This window comes from Oncorhynchus masou, chromosome 28 (assembly GCF_036934945.1).
Source record: "Oncorhynchus masou masou isolate Uvic2021 chromosome 28, UVic_Omas_1.1, whole genome shotgun sequence".
In the NCBI taxonomy this organism is placed as follows: domain Eukaryota; kingdom Metazoa; phylum Chordata; class Actinopteri; order Salmoniformes; family Salmonidae; genus Oncorhynchus; species Oncorhynchus masou.
Window position 1 is genome coordinate 78477632 of NC_088239.1, and position 25623 is coordinate 78503254.

A 25623-nucleotide genomic window follows, 5' to 3' on the forward strand; every position below is an offset into this window, starting at 1 on the left:
TGGAGATGCTGCCTGGACCAGTACTGTAATATACTAGTGCGTGCTGCCTGGACCAGTACTGTAATATACTAGTGGAGAACAGGATGCTGCCTGGACCAGTACTGTAATATACTAGTGGAGAACAGGATGCTGCCTGGACCAGTACTGTAATATACTAGTGGAGAACAGGATGCTGCCTGGACCAGTACTGTAATATACTAGTGGAGAACAGGATGCTGCCTGGACCAGTACTGTAATATACTAGTGGAGAACAGCGTGCTGCCTGGACCAGTACTGTAATATACTAGTGGAGAACAGGATGCTGCCTGGACCAGTACTGTAATATACTAGTGGAGAACAGGGTGCTGCCTGGACCAGTACTGTAATATACTAGTGGAGAACAGGATGCTGCCTGGACCAGTACTGTAATATACTAGTGGAGAACAGGATGCTGCCTGGACCAGTACTGTAATATACTAGTGGAGAACAGGATGCTGCCTGGACCAGTACTGTAATATACTAGTGGAGAACCGGATGCTGCCTGGACCAGTACTGTAATATACTAGTGGAGAACAGCGTGCTGCCTGGACCAGTACTGTAATATACTAGTGGAGAACAGTGTGCTGCCTGGACCAGTACTGTAATATACTAGTGGAGAACAGTGTGCTGCCTGGACCAGTACTGTAATATACTAGTGGAGAACAGGATGCTGCCTGGACCAGTACTGTAATATACTAGTGGAGAACAGGATGCTGCAGTCTGTCATGCCATATGCCTCCCACTCTGTTCAATTTGGGAAAGGGCTCTGAACTGGAGAATAGGTACTTTACCGTACCTCCCTACACTGCATAATGAATTAGGATCCTGTTAGAGGCATACTGCTGCTGAAACTCTCCCAGTCCACTTCTTACCTGCACACGGCTCTTCTCCCCTTCTATATCACATCGCAGGGAGAAGAAGAAATGTGTGAGAATGGCAAACGTTTTCAGAGAAATGTGCATTTCATCTCGCCGTTTGCTCAAAGTTTTCCTTTCATTTTGGACGAGCTGCTGATTGCCCCCCCGTTGATATATTATACTGAAAGCAAACGAGTTCATTTCAATCAGTCTGAAGGAGGACATTTGGCTCGTCTCTCATTCACTAAAGCCAATTAGTGTCCGTAGAGAATTGGGGAAGCTCTTAAAAGGAATGGTTGGTATTTGATGTATTTCACAAGGCCAGTGTGTGTTACTGTGCTTCTCCCCCTCCACATGAAAGCAGGCCATGGAGACCACCATCTCCTTATCTTTCCACTGACAGTAACCGTCTTTGATCAGACAATGAGACGCTAATGAGAAATTGCACCCCAGCTTAGATAACGGCAAGATACACAAGCCCTTATGCAACTTTCTGACAAACTAGATGAAGTCCATAAATCATGATATACGACATGGACGCACAAGTATCAATATTGCTTTTAACTTTCCAACGAAACGGCAACTCACTCCCAAATTCTCTGTAGTCACTTATTCATGCAACACCCGGCATTGTGTCCTCTCTAATTTTTTCCAGCTCGTTTTTCTGGTCATTTGCATTTTATTTGATAAAGAATGCCCTTTTTATTTTTATTTGCCGCGTTGGCTCTCAGGGTTGTCTTTTGGTGTTATTTGTCTTCTATCATCACTGTAGTTAATTTATATTCTGATGTTTGACGATCGAAAAGGGCAAAAACTGCAAATGTAGCTATTTTCTTACAGATCAGTCAAGATAGCGTGTAAGTAACAGAGAAAAAAACCAAACACACTGTGGCTTTCAAGTTCAAATCTCTTTGTTTGCTTCAGTTGTTGCTCTCCATGTACTTACAGAGGAAGTTGCAGAATCCTGTTATTTTATGGGCCTCCAATTTTACAACAGTGGGCTGCACACACCACATGGGAACACTCGCACACACCACATGGGAACACTCGCACACACCACATGGGAACACTCGCACACACCACATGGGAACACTCGCACACACCACATGGGAACACTCGCACACACCACATGGGAACACTCGCACACACCACATGGGAACACTCGCACACACCACATGGGAACACTCGCACACACCACATGGGAACACTCGCACACACCACATGGGAACACTCGCACACACCACATGGGAACACTCGCACACACCACATGGGAACACTCGCACACACCACATGGGAACACTCGCACACACCACATGGGAACACTCGCACACACAAACCTTCTCTGTAGAGCACATATATTTATCCTCTATTCACATACTGTTCGGCTTCGAAAAGAAGCATATGCAATTACCAATGGTACTAATTTCACTCCTTCCCTAGAGAACCCCTGGCCAGCAGTAAAACTTGTCATTATCTAGGTATTGAATTAGCATTCAATAACATTTCTGCAACATACAAATGAAATTTCGCAGCGTCATCTTCACAGCCCAATCAGCCAGCCCAAGAAAAACAGTGCCATTGCCCCCACCCCTTTCCTCTCCTCAGGCAGAGCTCAATAGATTATCACTAGTCTGCTGTAGCCTGCCACTTTGAGACAGTGTCACAGAGGAGCTGTCCCAAAGAGCAGTGCTGAACCTCTCTTTCGCCTCCGCCTCCTTCTCTCCCCGTCCTTAAAGACCACAGTAAACAATGAGACTGTGCATGCGGCACTAATGATAATGGAGCTCCTCCCCCCCTCTCCTCCATTGAATGACTGACTTCCTGCTCATAGTTCCATTATAGGCACAATTTGGATGGGGCGGAGTGTGTGTACACAGAGGTATTTTAACCGGGAGACGAATGAGCCTCTACCGCGGGCACCAGGCTGGCGGACAGGGGGAGGCGAGGAGAGCGAGCCAGGGCACTAATGCACAACCAGCTTCTCCTTTATTCGATCCCCTGAAATTACTCAAGTCCTCCTTTTTTATATCACATAGGACCCAGGGCTGGTACTATCCAGTGGCCATTTTCTACATTTCGAAGCCCTCCATATATTCCACCCTGAATGACTTGACAGACATTGAGAGTTTAGCTACAGCGTAATCTCTGTGTGGTCTCGTCCCTGCCAGTGATGCAGCGCTCTGACAAGATGAAAATTGCCCTCTATTTAAAAGCCCCTCATTGTTGGAGCGTCAGCAGAGATGGAAGCATTATTGAATTCTAGCCTGCCTCCTCTTAGACCTCTACCTGTATTTGTTAATAAAGTTGTGCTTGGCTGTTTTTGGCAAGAAAAAGCACATTCTCATCTCCTAATGCACTGGTATCCTTCTGCCTGCCAATAGGCAGTTACTCTGGCTGGCTTTGAAGTGTACGCTGGGATTTTACTAGGTCAGGTCCCTCTGTCTCCTCTTTTCTGACATAAATAATGGATTGAACTTCCTGCGAACGACTGCATGTAAAAGGAAAAATTAATTTATTCCCATTTAGCCGGCAGAATAATTACCACAGGCGAGGGTGTCCGTTTTCATTTTAGATTTAGAGGCACATTACTGATTTTTCTGCACTTATTCGAAGAATAAACATCTCTTAACGGTTGTAGCAGACACGATTACTTCTTGGATGAGAATTTTGCTTTCAAGCGTTAGATACACCAATGACCATTACGTAAGGAGTTGGAGGAGGAAAGATTACACAGAATGTTACAAATACACCCTTTGGTCTTTTGATCAAGTTCAAAAACCAGATTTTAAAGCGGACTACCTTCTAGCCAAGAATGGATTAAACATTCATTGTCTTCAACTATTTTGGATACACTGACCTAAAGAACCTATGGACATGGTTGTGGTCTACTTTAGGATGATATCTGGCAATCCAAGAATAGTTGGAAACACCTTTTGGCTTAACCTTTGACCTTGACTAGGTTTTCTATAATCTGACTCCATCCAATGAATTAGTTTGACCTTACTGCAACTGCTGTCTGTCTGTTATAATGAAACAGAACTAATTTATCCAGTGTGTGAAAGTCATTTTCCCAGAATATGTCTCTTTAGATATTCCTGAAATTTTACTGTGTCCTCAAAATGTGTATGACTGCAGTTCACTGCTACCCTTGAAATTATACTTGCTTTGTCACATTTGTCACATCTTTGATCTGTTTCGTCCCGTGCATTTGAAATGCATGTTCAGTAGCCCCCTCCTCCCCCCCTTCCCTCTGTCGTATGGTCTGTATCATCTTGAACACAGTTTGACACCCTTGACAATTTGTGGTATTAGATGATAAACTATCCCCTCCAAATTGAGTTTATTTCATAACGGCACCTGTGATCTGATTCCATAGACATCAGTTGGTTTGCAGAGCTGTCTCCACGCCGACTATTTCTCTGTTCTGTCTCCACGCCGACTATTTCTCTGTTCTGTCTCCACGTCGACTATTTCTCTGTTCTGTCTCCATGCCGACTATTTCTCTGTTCTGTCTCCACGCCGACTATTTCTCTGTTCTGTCTCCACGCCGACTATTTCTCTGTTCTGTCTCCACGCAGACTATTTCTCTGTTCTGTCTCCACGCAGACTATTTCTCTGTTCTGTCTCCACGCAGACTATTTCTCTGTTCTGTCTCCACGCAGACTATTTCTCTGTTCTGTCTCCACGCAGACTATTTCTCTGTTCTGTCTCCACGCAGACTATTTCTCTGTTCTGTCTCCACGCAGACTATTTCTCTGTTCTGTCTCCACGCAGACTATTTCTCTGTTCTGTCTCCACGCCGACTATTTCTCTGTTCTGTCTCCACGCCGACTATTTCTCTGTTCTGTCTCCACGCCGACTATTTCTCTGTTCTGTCTCCGCCGACTATTTCTCTGTTCTGTCTCCGCCGACTATTTCTCTGTTCTGTCTCCGCCGACTATTTCTCTGTTCTCTCTCCACGCCGACTGTTTCTCTGTCTCCACGCCGACTGTTTCTCTGCTCTGTCGCCACGCCGACTGTTTCTCTGTCGCCACGCCGACTGTTTCTCTGCTCTGTCGCCACGCCGACTGTTTCTCTGTCTCCGCGCCGACTGTTTCTCTGTCTCCGCGCCGACTGTTTCTCTGTCTCCGCGCCGACTGTTTCTCTGTCTCCGCGCCGACTGTTTCTCTGTCTCCGCGCCGGCTGTTTCTCTGTCTCCACGCCGACTGTTTCTCTGTCGCCACGCCAACTGTTTCTCTATCCTGTCAGTGACTCACCATGCGTAATTCAAATCACTATGCCTCTATGGCATGCGTTTTGTCCTAGGTATGAGGTGCTTTTGAATAAAAGATACCTCTAATGATCAAATGTGTGGTCCACTATAGCTCAGTTGATAGAGCATAGTGCTTACAACGTCAGGATAGTGGGTTAGATTCCCGGGACCACCCATATGTAAAATGTATGCTCGCATGACTGTCATTTTGGATAAAAGCATCTGCTGAATTTATTTATTTATTATGAAGCATCTCTTTTTAAATTTGCATATATGTACTGTATAGAATCACATGATGAGAATATCCCTTTGACAGGAAGCCACTATACTGTCCTGTAGATGCTATTACTGGTATTAATTCCTTTTGAAGATTGAAGAGGGTAATTTGTGTGTCAATAGGAAGTGTGTCATTGACCTGACCGTGCTCCTCTTCTGGTTAAACTTCCCCCTCTTTCGTTTGCTCTCTCTCAGACTGTTAGTCTTTGGATTGTCCTCCCAGCCTATTAGCACCGGGGGGGGCTTAACAGCTCACTGGGGGATTTCTCCACATCTAGCTGTCGCTGCTCAGGACCGTTGGAGGATTGTGCTTAAAGCCAGACATGCAAAGTGTGGATTTTGTTAACAGTAATCCCAGCTCCTCTTGCATTGTGGCAGACGTGATTCGAGGGCCAAAGCCAATACGCCTGGGCCGTGTGACAAACTAGCCATAGGTGTAGTAAATGTAGAGTGTATTGTGCCTTTCTGAGCTGTGCTCCCGAATGTTAAGAAGCTGATCTGTTGAACTGCTTCTCTGTCCCATGGATTAGCAAGATATTGTTCTTGTGATTTACTATTCAGCCTGTCCCAAACTGTTTAACTTAAAGTAAGGTGTGTGTGTGTGTGTGTGTGTGTGTGTGTGTGTTACTCAAAGTAAAGCATATGAAGAGATGGTCTCTGTTTAACTTGGTGTGGTAATACATGTATGAAGTAAAGTAGTCTACTAAAGATTAGTCTTATGGTAATGAGTGGTCTGACTTCGTAGATAGGTATCACATCTGAGTTTTATCCATCTGAAGGTACCGTAAGGAGTCCCTGTGGGAAGGGGTTCTTTTAGCGCTAATGACTGGTTTAGGACGCCAGATTTAGTGGGGTCACATCCCGATCTCTTTTGTTTTGACTGGATAGTGCAAAGGTCAGACGTCTAGCCCTTTTTTTCCCCACAGACACCCTCCGAAGCTGAAAACATTAACATGTTTTATATTGAATTTAGATAAAAGATCACAGCATTCCAGGCTGTGAAATTGGCCTCTAGTCTGAACAATGAACCACGTTCAGCTATGACAAAACTGTATTCATAATGAGTGTAACTAGATGGTGATGGACCCACGACTCCCTACTGGGTTATTTTAATGGAATGTGTCTTCTGGCTTTAACTCTGATTTTAATTATTATATATACTTAAGACTTTTAATTAAAGCCCACTGGTAATGCTTTTGGCAACATGTAATAATAGTCTGTTCATTACACACACATGTGGATTATGATTGGTGTGACTACAGTGGGGCAAAAAAGTATTTAGTCGGCCACCAATTGTGCAAGTTCTCCCACTTAAAAAGATGAGAGGCCTGTAATTTTCATCATAGGTACACTTCAACTATGACAGACAAAATGAGAAAAAAAATCCAGAAAATCACATTGTAGGATTTTTTATGAATTTATTTGCAAATTATGGTGGAAAATAAGTATTTGGTCAATAACAAAAGTTTATCTCAATACTTTGTTATATACCCTTTGTTGGCAATGACAGAGGTACAGAAAACGTTTGATGTCTTCACAAGGTTTTCACACACTGTTGCTGGTATTTTGACCCATTCCTCCATGCAGATCTCCTCTAGAGCAGTGACGTTTTGGGGCTGTTGCTGGGCAACATGGACTTTCAACTCCCTCCAAATATTTTCTATGGGGTTGAGATCTGGAGACTGGCTAGGCCACTCCAGGACCTTGAAATGCTCCTTACGAAGCCACTCCTTCGTTGCCCGGGCGGTTTGTTTGGGATCATTGTCATGCTGAAAGACCCAGCCATGTTTCATCTTCAATGCCCTTGCTGATGGTAGGCTTTGTTACTTTGGTCCCAGCTCTCTGCAGGTCATTCACTAGGTCCCCCCGTGTGGTTCTGGGATTTTTGCTCACCGTTCTTGTGATCATTTTGACCCCATGGGGTGAGATCTTGCGTGGAGCCCCAGATTGAGGGAGATTATCAGTGGTCTTGTATGTCTTCCATTTCCTAATAATTGCTCCCACAGTTGATTTCTTCAAACCAAGCTGCTTACCTATTGCAGATTCAGTCTTCCCAGCCTGGTGCAGGTCTACAATTTTGTTTCTGGTGTCCTTTGACAGTTCTTTGGTCTTGGCCATAGTGGAGTTTGGAGTGTGATTGTTTGAGGTTGTGGACAGGTGTCTTTTATACTGATAACAAGTTCAAACAGGTGCCATTAATACAGGTAACGAGTGGAGGACAGAGGAGCCTCTTAAAGAAGAAGTTACAGGTCTGTGAGAGCCAGAAATCTTGCTTGTTTGTAAGTGACCAAATACTTATTTTCCACCATAATTTGCAAATAAATTCATAAAAAATCCTACAATGTGATTTTCTGGATTTTTATTTTCTTCTCATTTTGTCTGTCATAGTTGAAATGTACCAATGATGAAAAGTACAGGCCTCTCTCATCTTTTTAAGTGGGAGAACTTGCACAATTGTTGGCTTACTAAATACTTTTTTGCCCCACTGTATGTATGTTTGAATAAAATGTCGATTTTCTCGCACTCTTGATACACCTCATGGAGTCAGTTCCTCGATAGTGCCTCAACATTGTCTTAACGTGGTTCTTTATCCCCTGAGTCAGCGCTACAAAGCGTCATAGCAGTAAATGTGATTTATTGAAAAATAAACCAAAAGTTTGGTAAATCAGGTGATTGGTATTATTTTATTTGACAATGATTGAAATATTCCTTCAGTCGTTTTTTTTCCCCTTTCATTCACGCCAATGAAGGAGGATTCTGAGAGGAGCCATAAAACAATAGCTCAGTTCCCTTGGGACGGATCAAATGTCTGTTTCACTGGCTACCACCCCTTGACAAAAAAAACACCCTTTTGTATTAACATAATCAATGGTCCAGGGAGAGAGCGCTGGAGGGAGGGAGAGAGAGGCCAGAGCCGTCTGTTTGACTGTGATTCGTTGCCATTCCCCCTAATTGGATCAAGTACGAACTTGCTTAGCTGTGTGCTTTGTGTTCAGACTGGTAGCAGCCTGAGAAAAGTGCGTGGACAATACCTCAGAGTAGGAGAGCCCTTGTAGAGAGAGGTAGAGGGTGAGAGAGAGAGGTAGAGGGTGAGAGAGAGAGGTAGAGGGTGAGAGAGAGAGGTAGAGGGTGAGAGAGAGAGAGGAGTGTAGTGCTGAGGAGGAAAAGGGGAGTGTCCTGAATTGTCTCTCCTTCCGCGATGTACGAGTGTGTTTCTCTCTCCACTAATTATCTGTTTCTCCGGCGCTGCTGAGAGGAAGGGCACCTGCTGCTCCCTGATGATTCAGCCCCACTAGGCTGCTGCTTGTGCAGACAAACAGACCGACAGACAGACAGACGGCATGTTGCTCCTGCCACTGCAGTGCCGTTCTGCTCTGTCCCATCTGCAGCCGCATCCTGCCAATAGCGTTCACACAGCAGCCGGCTCCACTCTTCAAGTCCTCAGGTGAGTGAGCGCACTACTCGTCCTGGACAGGGAACTGAACCACGCAAGAGATCTATGGGAAAAAAACACTTTTGTTGTAGCTCAGACTTTGATGTTTCTATTTCTGGACTTGTTTTCGTGTGTACACGTTTCCCGTGAGAATGCTGTGATAGCAAACCTGCAAAGACAATCTCTTTCCCCCCGGTACGGAAGTCTTGTCGGCTTACTTCCCAGACGTTAACAAGGTTACCCCACACTGCTGTGAAAAGCATCCTCCATCTCCCACCAACCCCCACCACTGTGATCTGATAATGGACAACACACTTTACGATACCAGCCAGCTGCCGTGCTCTTTGAGTTGAGTACAGGCGTCCAGAGATCCTTCGGCGTGAGAGAGAGAGGGAGGGAGGGAGAGAGAGGGAGAGAGAGGGCGAGAGCACAAGGGAGGATGACTGAAGGAGTGGAGGCGGTGGACTCCTCCGCCGGGCTGGTCGTCCTTCCCAAATCATCATCATCATCCCCCACCCTCTCCTGCGCCGATCCAGGACAAGCCCCAGAGGAGGCGGAGTCTGCAGCAGGTGGTGAGGGTGGGGAGGAGGGTGTCGATGGAGAACCAGCAAGGCCCCTGGGATTCTTGGGCTTGGCAGGGACCTGCTGTGTGTGCTTAGAGATGGAACAGGTGCGTGGTTGCCTGCGCTCAGAGAAAATCTGCATCCTCCCTATCCTGGCCTGCCTGCTCAGTCTGGCTCTCTGCACCGCCGGCCTCAAGTGGGTCTTTGTGGACAAAATCTTTGAGTACGAGCCGCCCACCCACCTGGGCCCAGATCGCAGAGGACAAGACCCCATCTATGCTGACCCCACAAGGGATCTGCCATTGTCATTTCCCCACCCCTCCCCCGTCCCCACGCCGACAACCACCACCACAGGACAGCCTGAGGTCATAGTAGAGGGAAAACCCACCGGAGTGACTCAGTACACCCCTACCTCTGCACTGAGGTACCGCACGGGCCCGCCCACCCAGCCTGGGCCCTCTACCACCCTAAAACCAATGAGCAAGGGAAAACCAACCTACTCCCAAACTACTGTGGAATCTAATGACATTATTGTCCCGAAGTTCTGTAAGTACGCCACACTTTGTAATTCCTATGTATTTTAGTTTGCTCACAGTTGACTCTTGTCTTGAGTTAATACATTACGTTTGGTCTGTGTTGTATGGAACTGTGTCATCTGACACATGTAAGAGCAGAAGAACTTGACAGCCTTTTTAGCCTTTTGACATTTAATCTAGAAAGGATTCTGAACTTTGGTGTCGGATTAAGACAAACGCAGAACTATTAACTACAGTAAGCACGTGTCTTTTATTAAGGGAGACACATAATGTGATGGTGCACGTCAACCTATTGAGTACCAGCAGGCAGAAAGGAAACATCCATGTGATGCTATTCAGTGAAATAGTTCAGTGTACCCTACGGCAATACACAACCCAAAAAGGTCATTAACTCGACATGTTTTTAAAGCATTTTAAAACGTGATGCTTTTTCTATTGTACAACTCTATGCTGAGAATAATAGTGCATGTTGCTTAGCCCTCTGTCTGAAAGCAGACATGCTGTGAAGTGTAGCGCTTGTAGCCATGACTAAAGCTTCTGAAGAATTACCAGCATGTGTGTGTTTAAGAAACAGAAACTCCCTTTTAAAACCACCACAGGCAGTTAGTGCTAATAAGATAAAACATTAGTTGCTACTGCATAAACATGTCCCTTACCATAGCTGTCCCTTACCATAGCTGTCCCTTACCATAGCTGTCCCTTACCATAGCTGTCCCTTACCATAGCTGTCCCTTACCATAGCTTCCCTTACCATAGCTGTCCCTTACCATAGCTGTCCCTTACCATAGCTGTCCCTTACCATAGCTGTCCCTTACCATAGCTGTCCCTTACCATAGCTGTCCCTTACCATAGCTGTCCCTTACCATAGCTGTCCCATACACCACATCCGATGCAGTAAACCGTCGTGATACCATGCTGGTTCTTATTTCCCTTAGCATCTCACCAAACAGAATGCATATGTTCTCATCTGCATATTTGAAATTAGCCCATGTTGACCAGGAAGTGAGCAGCCAAAGGGCCCCCAATACTAGCTTCCTCATGATTTCCAGTAATTTCCAGAAAATATGAAAAATCAATAGCTGATGATGCACGACTTCCTAAAACTAAATGCTGCGGTGCAGTGGGACTTCCTCCTGCCAGACCGGAGCTCCATTTCAAGGTCAGAGCCTGCTGGAGACTAATTGATTCCCCCTCTATCTCTGAGCCACAGAGAAAGACAATCCCAGTAATGCTATCTGACTGCTAAGCGGCTCTCTACCATGACTTTGCAAGCCGCCGAGTTATAACTGCTGGAAAGCTGCCAGACTCTACCGGTACTTTTGTCCTCATGCAGCTTTATTCCCTGTTCCCCGTGAGATTTTAATTGAGGCTGTCCCCATTTCAGTCAGGTTGATGTTATTTATATTTGACCTTCGGTGGTGTGGCTGTGGGTCTGAGTCTACGGGGTGGTGTGGGTCTGAGTGAGTTGGGGGAGATATTGTGGTTCTTTGTGGCTTCCTTCCCTAGGTGCATTTCCTCATGCAAATTAGTCTCCAGAGTAATTAATTCTCACTTGACGATTGTTCACTGATGTGCCTTGAGATCTAGAACTAGTGATGGTTACCATACCATACACAGCTGGCCAAATCCTAACTTGAGAAATATGCATGTCACTCAAACTATGGTTTTCTTGGGGGGGGGGGGGGGGGGTTATGCCTGGATGACAATAGATAACTCATTAGCATTGCAAATAAGAATTTGTTCTTAACTGACTTGCCAAGTTAAATAAAGGTTCAATTAAATAAATAAAAATTGGCTTGTTCCACCACAGCGAAGGCACATTTTAGAAATTGAAAGACCAATGTAGCGTGTCTGCTTCATATGCGCGCATTAGTAGAATCAAGGGCTGCTCTGAGGCAAGACGTTCTCCCCTTTTTAAGCTGCATGATCAATTGTTCGGGCTTTAAATTGGAAATGTGATCCCCTGCTTTGGTAATCTCAGACCTAATCAATACAAAGAAAGCAGGTCAGCTGTCCTACCAGGAAGCATGGGAGAAGTGATAGTGATTCGTATTTGCCTTCGACACATTGAGCAAATTAGAAAACGGGAAGGAAGCTAACAAATATGCTAATACGGATGCCATGTCCGTCTGTGGAGGTGTATCAAAGTTGTCTGCCAGACATTCCTAAATTACTGCATGTGTGTATGAGACCACCTACAACACACCTGTAATTGTTCTGCAAAAACTTTCACGGAAAAGAAAGTATTAAAAATGACTCTGTTTGAAACACATGGCATGGTTGACTAGACCTTTACAATACAATCGGTGCATCCTTTTTTATCTAATGTTTAAATGCATTTTCTTTGGATGTTTCCTAATAGCAATCCATTTGACAATCCATTTGACAATCCATTTGACATTCCATTTGATAATCCATTTGACAATCCATTTGACAATCCATTTGACAATCCATTTGACAATCCATTTGACAATCCATTTGACATTCCATTTGACATTCCATTTGACATTCCATTTGACAATCCATTTGACAATCCATTTGACAATCCATTTGACATTCCATTTGACATTCCGTTTGGGCTGAACTGAAATGTTAGGAACTACTCGTTTTGTCTTCATCCCATTGTCACAATTCCCTTGCTAATTTGGTTTAGCCTTAAGTTAAAGTAACTTCTTCACTCGAGTTCTGTATAATTTAGTTATTTCTATTAAATATGGCTTTCTCAGCAAAACTCGGCTTTGGAGTGCATTCACAGAACAGAAGGGTCTCGGCCTCGCTTTGACAGATAACACCCATACACACCCAGTGGTCCTTCCTGTTCTGTTTTAGAAAGCCTTTCATGGGTAAATTGCCCCTTCGGCAATCTTCTCAACACAGTCTCATCAGGAAACAGTATATTTACAGTAGCACAGCAGAACATGAATCTCAAGCCAAGCTAATGAGTTATTCCGCATAGAGGCCAGAACTGAGTAGGCAGTAGGTAAGGAAGCCATCTTGTTTTGAGAGACAGACTTTTGCAGTATGTATTTTCTGTTCCCATTTCCACATGAATCATTGTGGCTCATAGAGAAGAGCTGATATACCACGATGTCGCCCTCCGTGATCCGAATGCTGAGCTTAACAGGCATCCGTAGTGTTCACTGTTCCATACATACTGTTCTCCATGTATCCCACTGAGATTTAATGTTAATTAGAAACCAGGTGGTTTGAGACCTGGATGCTGATTGGCTGAAAGCCGTGGTATGTCACGGCCATGGGTATGACAACATTTATTTTTACTGCTCTAATTACGTTGGTAACCAGTATAACCAGTATATAATAGCAATAAGGCACCTCGGGGATTTGTGGTATATTGCCAATATACCACAGCTAAGGGCTGTATCCAGGCACTTCACATTGCGTCGTGCGTAAGAACAGCCCCTAGCCATTGTATATTGGCCGTACAGCGCAAATAGGCATGATTACATTACGTAATATACTGAATGTTAATGACATGAAGAGGAAGAACTGGAAGAGGAAGTGGGTGTAATAGAAAGTAGTTGCATTTCATATGACCACTGAGATGGGATTACTTTTCATAATTCAATGGCACCAGGGTATTAGTTAGTTTCCACTGAGCTAGTTTATAAGTTGGCCTAAGCTCAGCTCCATATCAACAAGCTTCATTACTTTACTGATCTGCTGAATAGCCACAATTCAGCCTTTTATATTCTGCTTTGCAAAGTTCAAAGTTACAATTCTTTTGACTACATGGGAACTTTAACCTGGGTGGAGTTTTTTTGCAGTTTTTCTCGATTTCAAACAAACAGTGCTGGGTGCTGCCTCCCCGACATTGATCTTCAGTCTTTGTGTTCTCTACAATGACCTTGAGATATGATGTTTGGCTGAAATTGGTAATTTTAGTCTTCCCTAACCTAGGCAGTGATTTGATTTGACGTTCTCCTTGACTTAAAATTGGATGTCAATAGCAAAACTTAGTATAAGTTTTAGTACAATGATAAACCAGTGGTACTGTGATGAAGCTACACCTCACAGGACCATCCAGCATCTTTGTTCATCTTTGTTCTCTAGTATTAGAGATTACCAGTGGTACTGTGATGAAGCTACACCTCACAGGACCATCCAGCACATCTTTGTTCTCTAGTATTAGAGATTACCAGTGGTACTGTGATGAAGCTACACCTCACAGGACCATCCAGCACATCTTTGTTCTGTAGTATTAGAGATTACCAGTGGTACTGTGATGAAGCTACACCCCACAGGACCATCCAGCACATCTTTGTTCTGTAGTATTAGAGATTACCAGTGGTACTGTGATGAAGCTACACCTCACAGGACCATCCAGCACATCTTTGTTCTGTAGTATTAGAGATTACCAGTGGTACTGTGATGAAGCTACACCTCACAGGACCATCCAGCACATCTTTGTTCTCTAGTATTAGAGATTACCAGTGGTACTGTGATGAAGCTACACCTCACAGGACCACCATCTTTGTTCTCTAGTATTAGAGATTACCAGTGGTACTGTGATGACCATCACAGGACCATCCAGCACATCTTTGTTCTCTAGTATTAGAGATTACCAGTGGTACTACACCTCACAGGACCATGATGAAGATTACCAGTGGTACACCTCACAGGACCATCCATCTTTGTTCACATCTTTGACCATCCAGCACATCTTTGTTCTAGTATTAGAGATTACCAGTGGTACTGTGATGAATCTTTGCTAGTATTAGAGATTACACCTACACCTCACAGGACCATCCAGCACATCTTTGTTCTCTAGTATTAGAGATTACCAGTGGTACTGTGATGAAGCTACACCTCACAGGACCATCCAGCACATCTTTGTTCTCTAGTATTAGAGATTACCAGTGGTACTGTGATGAAGCTACACCTCACAGGACCATCCAGCACATCTTTGTTCTCTAGTATTAGAGATTACCAGTGGTACTGTGATGAAGCTACACCTCACAGGACCATCCAGCACATCTTTGTTCTCTAGTATTAGAGATTACCAGTATTATGAAGCTACATCACAGGACCATCCAGCACATCTTTGTTCTCTAGTAGAGATTACCAGTGGTACTGTGATGAAGCTACACCTCACAGGACCATCCAGCACATCTTTGTTCTCTAGTATTAGAGATTACCAGTGGTACTGTGATGAAGCTACACCTCACAGGACCATCCAGCACATCTTTGTTCTCTAGTATTAGATTACCAGTGGTATTACCAGTCACAGGACCATCCAGCACATCTTTGTGTATTAGAGATTACCAGTGGTACTGTGATGAAGCACCCCACAGGACCATCCAGCACATCTTTGTTCTCTAGTATTAGAGATTACCAGTGGTACTGTGATGAAGCTACACCTCACAGGACCATCCAGCACATCTTTGTTCTCTAGTATTAGAGATTACCAGTGGTACTGTGATGAAGCTACACAGGACCATCACATCTTTGTTCTGTAGTATTAGGACCATCCAGACCATCACATCTTTGTTCTCTAGTATACACCCCACAGGACCATAGATCTTTGATTACCAGCACATCTTTGGTACTGTACTGTGATGAAGCTACACCTCACAGGACCATCCAGCACATCTTTGTTCTCTAGTATTAGAGATTACCAGTGGTACTGTGTGGTACACAGGACCATCCAGCACATCTTTGTTCTCTAGTATTAAAACCAGTGGTACTGTGCATGAAACACCTCACAGCTTTCCAGATCTACCTCTTAGATCTGTAGTATTAGAGATTATTTGTCATTTAGCAGACACTCTTAGCCAGAGCAATTGGGGTTAAGCACCTTGCTCAAGGGCACATTGACAGACGTCTCACCCAGTCGGTTCGGAGATTCAAACCGGCAACCTTTCAGTTACTTGTTTATCGCCCTTAACCGCTAAGCTACCAGCCGCTGTCACACCATTATCATTATATCCCAACATAGCAATTAGTGAGTTGTCAGCTCACACTGGATAAACAGTAAACGGCTTTCATTCTGTTGGCAATCCAGATGTCAATGGGCTCTTCCCACCATTTTAGAATGGAAACATCACAGTTCCTATTGTGTCTCTGACACGTTATACTGTAATATTCTGGATGAGTGTCCTACTTAAATTATAAAGCGCTGAGGAGGAGTAGGAAAATGAGAACTTATTGTATTCATAAAAGTTACTGAAAACAAAAAAGTTACTTATATTTCTGCCGTTTTATCTCTTCTCTGTTTTTTATGAATAAATGATCTTAGATAAGTTCCGTCAATGTTTCCTTCAGCCGGCCCTCTCCACTCTCTGCTTTACTGTGCTCTTATCGTTAGGTGACTCACATGGACGTAATGGCATTTTTTTGGTGAAAATTAAAGTCCCTCTTTATCAGCTTGGATACTCATCTCAAGACATATCCACAGTTGCGCGGCAGTGGGGCGGCAGGTAGCCTAGTGGTTAGAGCGTTGTGCCAGTAACCGGCAGGTAGCCTAGTGGTTAGAGCGTTGTGCCAGTAACCAACAGGTAGCCTAGTGGTTAGAGCGTTGTGCCAGTAACCAGCAGGTAGCCTAGTGGTTGGAGCGTTGTGCCAGTAGCCTAGTGGTTAGAGCGTTGTGCCAGTAACCAGCAGGTAGCCTAGTGGTTAGAGCGTTGTGCCAGTAACCAACAGGTAGCCTAGTGGTTAGAGCGTTGTGCCAGTAACCAGCAGGTAGCCTAGTGGTTGGAGCGTTGTGCCAGTAGCCTAGTGGTTAGAGCGTTGTGCCAGTAGCCTAGTGGTTAGAGCGTTGTGCCAGTAACCAGCAGGTAGCCTAGTGGTTAGAGCGTTGTGCCAGTAACCAACAGGTAGCCTAGTGGTTAGAGCGTTGTGCCAGTAACCAGCAGGTAGCCTAGTGGTTGGAGCGTTGTGCCAGTAGCCTAGTGGTTAGAGCGTTGTGCCAGTAGCCTAGTGGTTAGAGCGTTGTGCCAGTAGCCTAGTGGTTAGAGCGTTGTGCCAGTAGCCTAGTGGTTAGAGCGTTGTGCCAGTAGCCTAGTGGTTAGAGCGTTGTGCCAGTAACCAGCAGGTAGCCTAGTGGTTAGGGCGTTGTGCCAGTAACCAGCAGGTAGCCTAGTGGTTAGAGCATTGTGCCAGTAACCAGCAGGTAGCCTAGTGGTTAGAGCGTTGTGCCAGTAACCAGCAGGTGGCCTAGTGGTCGGAGCGTTGTGCCAGTAACCAGCAGGTGGCCTAGTGGTCGGAGTGGTGCCAGTAACCAGCAGGTGGCCTAGTGGTCGGAGCGTTGTGCCAGTAACCAGCAGGTGGCCTAGTGGTTAGAGCGTTGTGCCAGTAACCAGCAGGTAGCCTAGTGGTTAGAGCGTTGTGCCAGTAACCAACAGGTAGCCTAGTGGTTAGAGCGTTGTGCCAGTAACCAGCAGGTAGCCTAGTGGTTGGAGCGTTGTGCCAGTAGCCTAGTGGTTAGAGCGTTGTGCCAGTAGCCTAGTGGTTAGAGCGTTGTGCCAGTAGCCTAGTGGTTAGAGCGTTGTGCCAGTAGCCTAGTGGTTAGAGCGTTGTGCCAGTAGCCTAGTGGTTAGAGCGTTGTGCCAGTAACCAGCAGGTAGCCTAGTGGTTAGGGCGTTGTGCCAGTAACCAGCAGGTAGCCTAGTGGTTAGAGCATTGTGCCAGTAACCAGCAGGTAGCCTAGTGGTTAGAGCGTTGTGCCAGTAACCAGCAGGTGGCCTAGTGGTCGGAGCGTTGTGCCAGTAACCAGCAGGTGGCCTAGTGGTCGGAGCGTTGTGCCAGTAACCAGCAGGTGGCCTAGTGGTCGGAGCGTTGTGCCAGTAACCAGCAGGTGGCCTAGTGGTTAGAGCGTTGTGCCAGTAACCAGCAGGTGGCCTAGTGGTCGGAGCGTTGTGCCAGTAACCAGCAGGTAGCCTAGTGGTTAGAGCGTTGTGCCAGTAACCAGCAGGTAGCCTAGTGGTTAGAGCGTTGTGCCAGTAGCCTAGTGGTTAGAGTGTTGTGCCAGTAACCAGCAGGTAGCCTAGTGGTTAGAGCGTTGTGCCAGTAACCAGCAGGTAGCCTAGTGGTTAGAGCGTTGTGCCAGTAACCAACAGGTAGCCTAGTGGTTAGAGCGTTGTGCCAGTAACCAGCAGGTAGCCTAGTGGTTAGAGCGTTGTGCCAGTAACCAGCAGGTAGCCTAGTGGTTGGAGCGTTGTGCCAGTAACCAGCAGGTAGCCTAGTGGTTAGAGCGTTGTGCCAGTAACCATCAGGTAGCCTAGTGGTTGGAGCGTTGTGCCAGTAACCAGCAGGTAGCCTAGTGGTTAGAGCGTTGTGCCAGTAACCAGCAGGTAGCCTAGTGGTTGGAGCGTTGTGCCAGTAGCCTAGTGGTTGGAGCATTGTGCCAGTAACCAGCAGGTAGCCTAGTGGTTAGAGCGTTGTGCCAGTAACCAGCAGGTAGCCTAGTGGTTAGAGCGTTGTGCCAGTAACCAACAGGTAGCCTAGTGGTTAGAGCGTTGTGCCAGTAACCAACAGGTAGCCTAGTGGTCAGAGCGTTGTGCCAGTAACCAGCAGGTTGCCTAGTGGTCGGAGCGTTGTGCCAGTAACCAGCAGGTAGCCTAGTGGTCGGAGCGTTGTGCCAGTAACCAGCAGGTAGCCTAGTGGTTGGAGCGTTGTGCCAGTAACCAGCAGGTAGCCTAGTGGTTGGAGCGTTGTGCCAGTAACCAACAGGTAGCCTAGTGGTTGGAGCGTTGTGCCAGTAACCAACAGGTAGCCTAGTGGTTGGAGCGTTGTGCCAGTAACCAACAGGTAGCCTAGTGGTTGGAGCGTTGTGCCAGTAACCAACAGGTAGCCTAGTGGTCCGAGCGTTGTGCCAGTAACCAGCAGGTAGCCTCGTGGTTGGAGCGTTGTGCCAGTAACCAACAGGTAGCCTAGTGGTCGGAGCGTTGTGCCAGTAACCAGCAGGTAGCCTAGTGGTCGGAGCGTTGTGCCAGTAACCAGCAGGTAGCCTAGTGGTTGGAGCGTTGTGCCAGTAACCAGCAGGTAGCCTAGTGGTTGGAGCATTGTGCCAGTAACCAACAGGTAGCCTAGTGGTTGGAGCGTTGTGCCAGTAACCAACAGGTAGCCTAGTGGTTGGAGCGTTGTGCCAGTAACCAACAAGTAGCCTAGTGGTTGGAGCGTTGTGCCAGTAACCAACAGGTAGCCTAGTGGTTGGAGCGTTGTGCCAGTAACCAGCAGGTAGCCTCGTGGTTGGAGCGTTGTGCCAGTAACCAACAGGTAGCCTAGTGGTCCGAGCGTTGTGCCAGTAACCAGCAGGTAGCCTAGTGGTCGGAGCGTTGTGCCAGTAACCAGCAGGTAGCCTAGTGGTTGGAGCGTTGTGCCAGTAACCAACAGGTAGCCTAGTGGTTGGAGCGTTGTGCCAGTAACCAACAGGTAGCCTAGTGGTTGGAGCGTTGTGCCAGTAACCAACAGGTAGCCTAGTGGTTGGAGCATTGTGCCAGTAACCAACAGGTAGCCTAGTGGTTGGAGCGTTGTGCCAGTAACCGAAAGGTTGCTGGATCGAATCCCTGAGAAGGCAAGGTAAAAATCTGTCATTCTGCCCCTGAACAAGGCAGGTAACCCATGGCCCCCCGGTAGGCCGTCATTTTAAATAAGAATTTGTTCTTAACTGACTTGCCTAGTTAAATAAATAAAAAAATAAACAATGCATTGTGTATAATTAACGTAATGGAATAATCAACCAAAGGAAACTTTTATCATATTTTATAGTTGACTCTGAGGCTGACTATCTGCAGGGGTTCTCAAATTACTGGACTATCTTATGCCAGAAATATACCATTTATTCTGTTTTCATTAAATTATATAAATACGATATGTAAAGTTGTCTCATTTTTCCACTCCTCAGGGATTTATAATTAAGTAGGACACTATCAAGAATATTACTCTGACACATTTAGCGGAAATCCTCTTGCAGTCTATTGGTGGATCTCCACGAGAGCCTCTTCATTTATTCCTCAACAATGGGAGATGGAGATGTTTGTTAACATGCTAATCAGTGGCTCTGCACTGTGGTGACTAATTTTAAATGACATGCAAAATGTTGATATTATTTCCCAGAGGAAGACCACTGGCTCATATGGCATGCAGGGACAAGGTTTTGGTGTAGATCATCTTTTGAAAGATCTTGCAGTGGCCTGACAATAGCTCATCCCCCTCTCCTCAGGGGCCAGCAGCTCTCTCTTTCCCTGGCCTATAAAGGCCTGCTTTGTATGTGTGGTCTTGCAGCAGTCATTCTCGCCGCCACCAAGCCCCATCTGCAGAGCTAATTAGATGTCATGGCCAGGATGTATATTGTCTTGTGGGATGCCATGGGAATGCATTAGAAAGAGATGCATGTTGCCACTGACACAATCCCTCTGTCCCTTCGGCCGGAAGCCTCCATGACATCACAAGCTGAAGGTGTGACACATTCTACCATGTCTTAAGTGTGAATAAATTCTCCTGCCACTGTGCAGACAGCAGTGTGCTTTCGACCGACTATGAAATTTGGTATAATAGCCAACAAGCAGATTGAGTCAATGTAAACCAACAAGGTCTTTAATCAGTTTGCTTTTATCCATTTAATAGCCCTCTCTTTTGTATTTTATTCTTTATTTTATTTGGTCTTTTATAAACAGTCAAGCGTACACATATGGCGCTCTGTCATTTTACGAGGGTGTTGAGCATTGTGTTTGATGGTCCAGTATACAACCAGGTAGCGAGAGGGAGCATTTGAATGGGGTTAAGGGGTTAATGAATTTATTATTATTATGGCGAAAGGCCATCTGAGGCGACAGCATCTAATTTAATTAGGCTAAAATGATGTGACAGCTGGCCAGTTTTTCCATCAATGAAGGTACTGCCGCCATTTTCCATTCAAAATGGATGACTGTAATGGCTCTCAATGTGCGTTCCTTCGTCCCCATTAAGTGACTCAGCAGGTACTAAAACAGTCTCTCTTCCAAGTCCTCCTCATTGAAATGCCTCACCTCTCCTGTGTCTGTCCATTTAGGAACCCTCCGGTTTGGATGACGTCGCTGCAAATCAAATAAGCTCCTCCCACTTCTGAATGAAAAATTCTACTTCCGAAAAAGTGTAAATTCATTTTTTGAGATTCTAGAACATACAACGTTGGTTCCTTTCCGTGATTTAATACTTAATTGCTGATGAAAGTGCATCCGTTGTGCTGTTTATCAAACAAGGTCCATTACCTAATGATGTCCCATCTGGTTGGCCTCTACGCTGAACCTGAGGTAATACCAGAAATCCCCATCCTCAATCCTGAGTGCCTTTTCAGCTGACGGATAGAAAAGGCAAAAGGCTCTCTGGATGTTGCTCAGAGGTGTTGTGAAAATCTCATGCGGTGTCTACCCTAAATTATTAATACATAGGTCAGCTAGTAGAGGGTTTAAAACCAACTGTGTCTGGCAGGAAGTATTTGGGACAAATCTGTGAAAAGTTCTCCCGACTGGATATTTTTGGGGGTTCAGCTGTCATGCAACTGTAAATATTAGATTGTGGGCTTTCCCCAAGGCCCCCCCCCCTCTGTTCAAGCTAATTAAATGGGAATACATTTCAGGTCCGTACCCAGACCTTGTGATTTATCTCACCTATTTAGCACTACATGAACCAATGGTAAGACAAGGGCTTGGATGGGCATCTAGAGTCAATGGTCTTCAAATGTACTCGATAACATAGCTTCTGAAGGACTTCTGATTGTCACCAAATCCTTGACCATAAGAAATAGGATCTATCAGCTACTGTGATATGTCAGCAGAAAGACCATGTAAAACCTCCATCACTGTACCTTTGTCATAAACTTGGTTTCAGACTATAGTACTTGTATTTCCACCTTCAGTGTTGCCAGTAAGAGACAAATGGCTCAGGTGTGGAATGCAACCGTAAGCAATCTGGTTTGGATCCCTTCTCGTGCCAGACTGTCCTCTGGGATCTGACCGTAGTGGCTCCACAGGGTGTGGCCCTGTCACGAAGACCGATGGCCACACGTTGTTTAGCCCAGTTTCATTCTCAAGCCATTTTGTCGTATTGGACTCTGGCCAACAGCCCAATGTATCATGTCATTTTCATTATTGCCTCTTATGCCAAAGTGAACATGTCCTTTCCCACCATAGTCTCCTTGCACATCCCCGTACATTAATGCAGTTTTCACGTGACTGCAGTGCTGTTACTCCGCATACTACTGAAGTGTTTGGGCAATCATAAAACGCCCAGCTAACAATTTAGACTATGCTACTGTAGCAATGTGTCTCACTGGGGCCTGTATGAAATGCACTCTGACAAAAAGATGTCAAAATATCGACGAGTTTGCATCCGTTGCAGAGCCACCATAAAAAATAAGACATTAAAATGCCAATAAATACCATGAGTAACATTATCGGTGATTATAGTGAGACGGTAAAACCACTAGGGTAGTTTATTATAGAGCTAAACTCCATCAGTCTCTCTCTCGTCTATACCCTTGTCAGAAAAGCTGAGTGGATGAATCACTCAGTCTGTTTGTCTGAAAGACTCACACACAGATTCAAGGCGTAAAATGGAAACTATCATTAGCTATGCTTGGCGGAACCTGTTGAGATGACGTGATGTTACAACGCCGTATTCTGACGCACCGGTGAGTGGAGTTTTATGACAGGCCCTTTCTGTGTAATAGCCCCCTGCTCACCGTAACGGTTGGCGTGTCCTTATTTGTGGGGGCAGGATAGCCGTCCAGACAGAGGAGGACAAACTGTCCAAGGTTTAGTACTGTGCCGTGTGTGATCCCTAGTCTTCCCACTCCTACTGTGCTCGGTTGGGCTCCTTCCCACCTTGTTGATGAGCTTTGCGCTAATTCCCCATACGAGTTGCCTCAGTGCCCACAACACCTGTGGAGAAGACAGGGATATTAAGTCTCTCCGGTGCCATTGTTGACCGTCTGAAGACTCCTCTGGAGCACGGGCTCGTTTTTCTCTTTCCTTTACAGTCGGCCATTTTCTTTTTATCCGTTAACTCCTTAACCTTCTCATTTTGAAGTGTGGATTCATTATATAGCACATTAATGAGTCAGAAGTAGCCTGTGAACGCAAAAATGCCTCAAGGAAATCCTTGAAGACACGATGTGGTGTACGGACCGGAGTTTTAAGAATCAAATTAAGTGTCACTCAGTTGAATGATGCAGCCGGACTCGTATAATTTCATGCCAATTACTTTTATCATTTCTGCCTGACAAATCTGATTTGCCTCCATGTTTAATCAGTTTCTGTCAATTAAAGTGAAGACTATGGATTCTATGTTTAGAGACGGATGAGAGCAAGTCACAGCTTTTAATTTTGATTCATTGCATTGTTGGATGCAGACATGATGCACACGCAATCTATTATTAGGCTAATAAATAAAAAATAAAAATGCTATTCCTTCCTTGTTTGGCAGACAACACTGATTCAAGAGGGCTAAACCAGGGTGCTAATGGAAAAATAGATTCTTATTGGTTTAGACATACACTGAGTGTACAAAACATTAGGAACACCTTCCTAATATTGAGTTGCACCCCTCTCTTTTTTCCTCGGAACAGCCTCAATTCGTTGGGCCATGGACTCTACAAGGTGTTGAAAGCATTCCACAGGGATGCTGACCCATGTTGACTCTACTGCTTCCCACAGTTGTCAGGTTGGTTGGATGTCCTTTGGGTGGTGGACCATTGTTGATAAACACGGGAAACTGTTGAGCTTTTTTTTTTCAATCCAGCAGCGTTGTAGTTCTTTACACAAACCGAGCCTGACGCCTACTACCATACCCTGTTCAAAGGCACTTCTGTCTTGCTGATTCACTCTCTGAATGGCACACAATCCATGTCTCTGCTGTAACCAATAAGCTTGATCTTGACATCTAGCCACTTAGCTAGCAAGTTAGCATAGCTGGAGTGCTGAGCTGGATTTAATTAGACTTCTTATATAGTTATACTTAACGCTGTAACAATAAGCAGTGGTGTAGCACCCCTCCCCCCTAAACAGTATTGAAAATCATACCGTCCAGTATATACGGTATATCGCCCAAGGTTATACATTATGTGTGAGGTTGTACAATAGGAGTTTTGAAATCGATGAACAGCCCCAGTGAGGCCAACATGAATCAACAATGCCCAGGTAACCAACCACCAGCAGTGTGAAGTCAGTGATGACACAGGCTTGACGTCGGGCGAGGAAAAACCTCTTCATGCGTCATGGACAAAAGCGGAGTCTGTAAAGCTTGATGAGCTTTTGGTGAATGATGCCTTGTTTTAACCCTTGGTATGTTTCAAACCTCTTTATAGTTCTATACGTTGCCACAGTGATCCTCTACGGAATCTCATGGAGGTTAAAGTACGTCAGAATTGACATTTGACCATCGGGGATTACACTCGCTTGTCTTTGCTTTGTTGCCCTTCCTGAAACGTGACCGCCGTGAAGCTTTGACCTTGAGAGGAATGACCTCTCTCACTGGTCAGTGGCAAAACTGTTCTGAACATTCTCCTTATGCGTGGTAGATATGTGGAGTTGGGCTTAATGTTGGCATAGCCCTGGTGTGCTAACGGTAACGGTCACGCAGGTGTATTGTCTGGTATAAAGCTCCATCTGATGTTGAGCCACGATTAGCGGTTTGGCGTTAGCATTTGTCCATGGTCATGGGGTCCGTTTTATTGCCTTTCTGTGAATGTCCACAGTAGCCCATTGACATGAGGACATTAGACTCAGCCACACCGCTGTGAACATCTCCTGGCTTGGCTTTCCTGTGGGGGTTGACACAGAACATGGGCAGCACAATTATTTGTGTGTCCCTAGTCATTTCTTACACTACGTGTTTATACATTAAAGCGGGAGAGGGCACTTTGTGCATTTATGCTGCAATTGCATGCCCTTGAAATGGTAATCTTGTTATTTTTGGTACAATGCCTAATGTAAAGGGATCATTTGTCGTTAGAAACTGAGGCAATCTGAATTCTCCCAGGCCTGTATGGTATTATTCTACATGATTCCCCCCTCCTCTCCCCTGTAACTATTCCCCAGGTCGTTGCTGTAAATGAGAATGTGTTCTCAGTAAACTTACCTGGTAAAATAAAAAGTTAAATAAAAAAACAACATAAGGATGTAACAAGGGCACTTGTTGATAAAAGCACTCCATCATCTTCCATAGTGGACTTCACTATTTTTCAATAAAATAATCAGGTTATGTTTTAACATTGTATCCATATGCTTCATTCTGTTGCTGTTATGAATGGGCAAGGAAGATGTACAAAGCCAACGAGTAACCGTTGACTTGACCACAACAAATTAAAGTATGGATATGGCTTTGAATTTTTCAAGGAGAATTATGATTCATGTTTCCTTTCAGTTTTGTGATAAGAAGGAATATGTACCCTCAGGTCTTGGTGTTTTTAGATTTTAAAGCTGCAATATTTAACTTTCTGGGTGACCCGACCAAAATTCACATAGAAATGTGTGTTATAGATCTGTCGTTCTCATCGAAAGCAAGTCTTAAGAAGCGGTAGATATATTCTTTATGTGCTATTTCTATGCCTCCCGTTCTTAAGTTTCATTTTCGAGTCTTTTATTTTCGGTTTTGTACACTAGCTTCAAACAGCTGAAAAATACAATGTTTTTGGTTATGGAAAAAATATTTCACAGCGCTTTAGATGGTACAATGATCCTCTACACTATAC

The 25623-nt window shown here is 45.1% G+C and overlaps 1 protein-coding gene across 5 annotated transcripts in view; it reads left to right on the forward strand.

Moving 5' to 3' along the window:
• Positions 1-25623, forward strand: part of nrg1 (neuregulin 1) — a 170588-nt gene that overhangs the window by 112997 nt on the left and 31968 nt on the right. For 2 of the 5 annotated variants that reach the window (XM_064943464.1, XM_064943463.1), the window contains exon 1: positions 8497-9945. The exons of the other annotated variants lie outside the window; for them this stretch is intronic. In XM_064943464.1, coding sequence (XP_064799536.1) covers positions 9276-9945 — 670 coding nt within the window. In that variant the 5' untranslated portion in view covers positions 8497-9275. Of the gene's footprint in view, positions 1-8496; positions 9946-25623 lie in introns of those variants that run through there. 5 annotated transcript variants of the gene reach the window in all.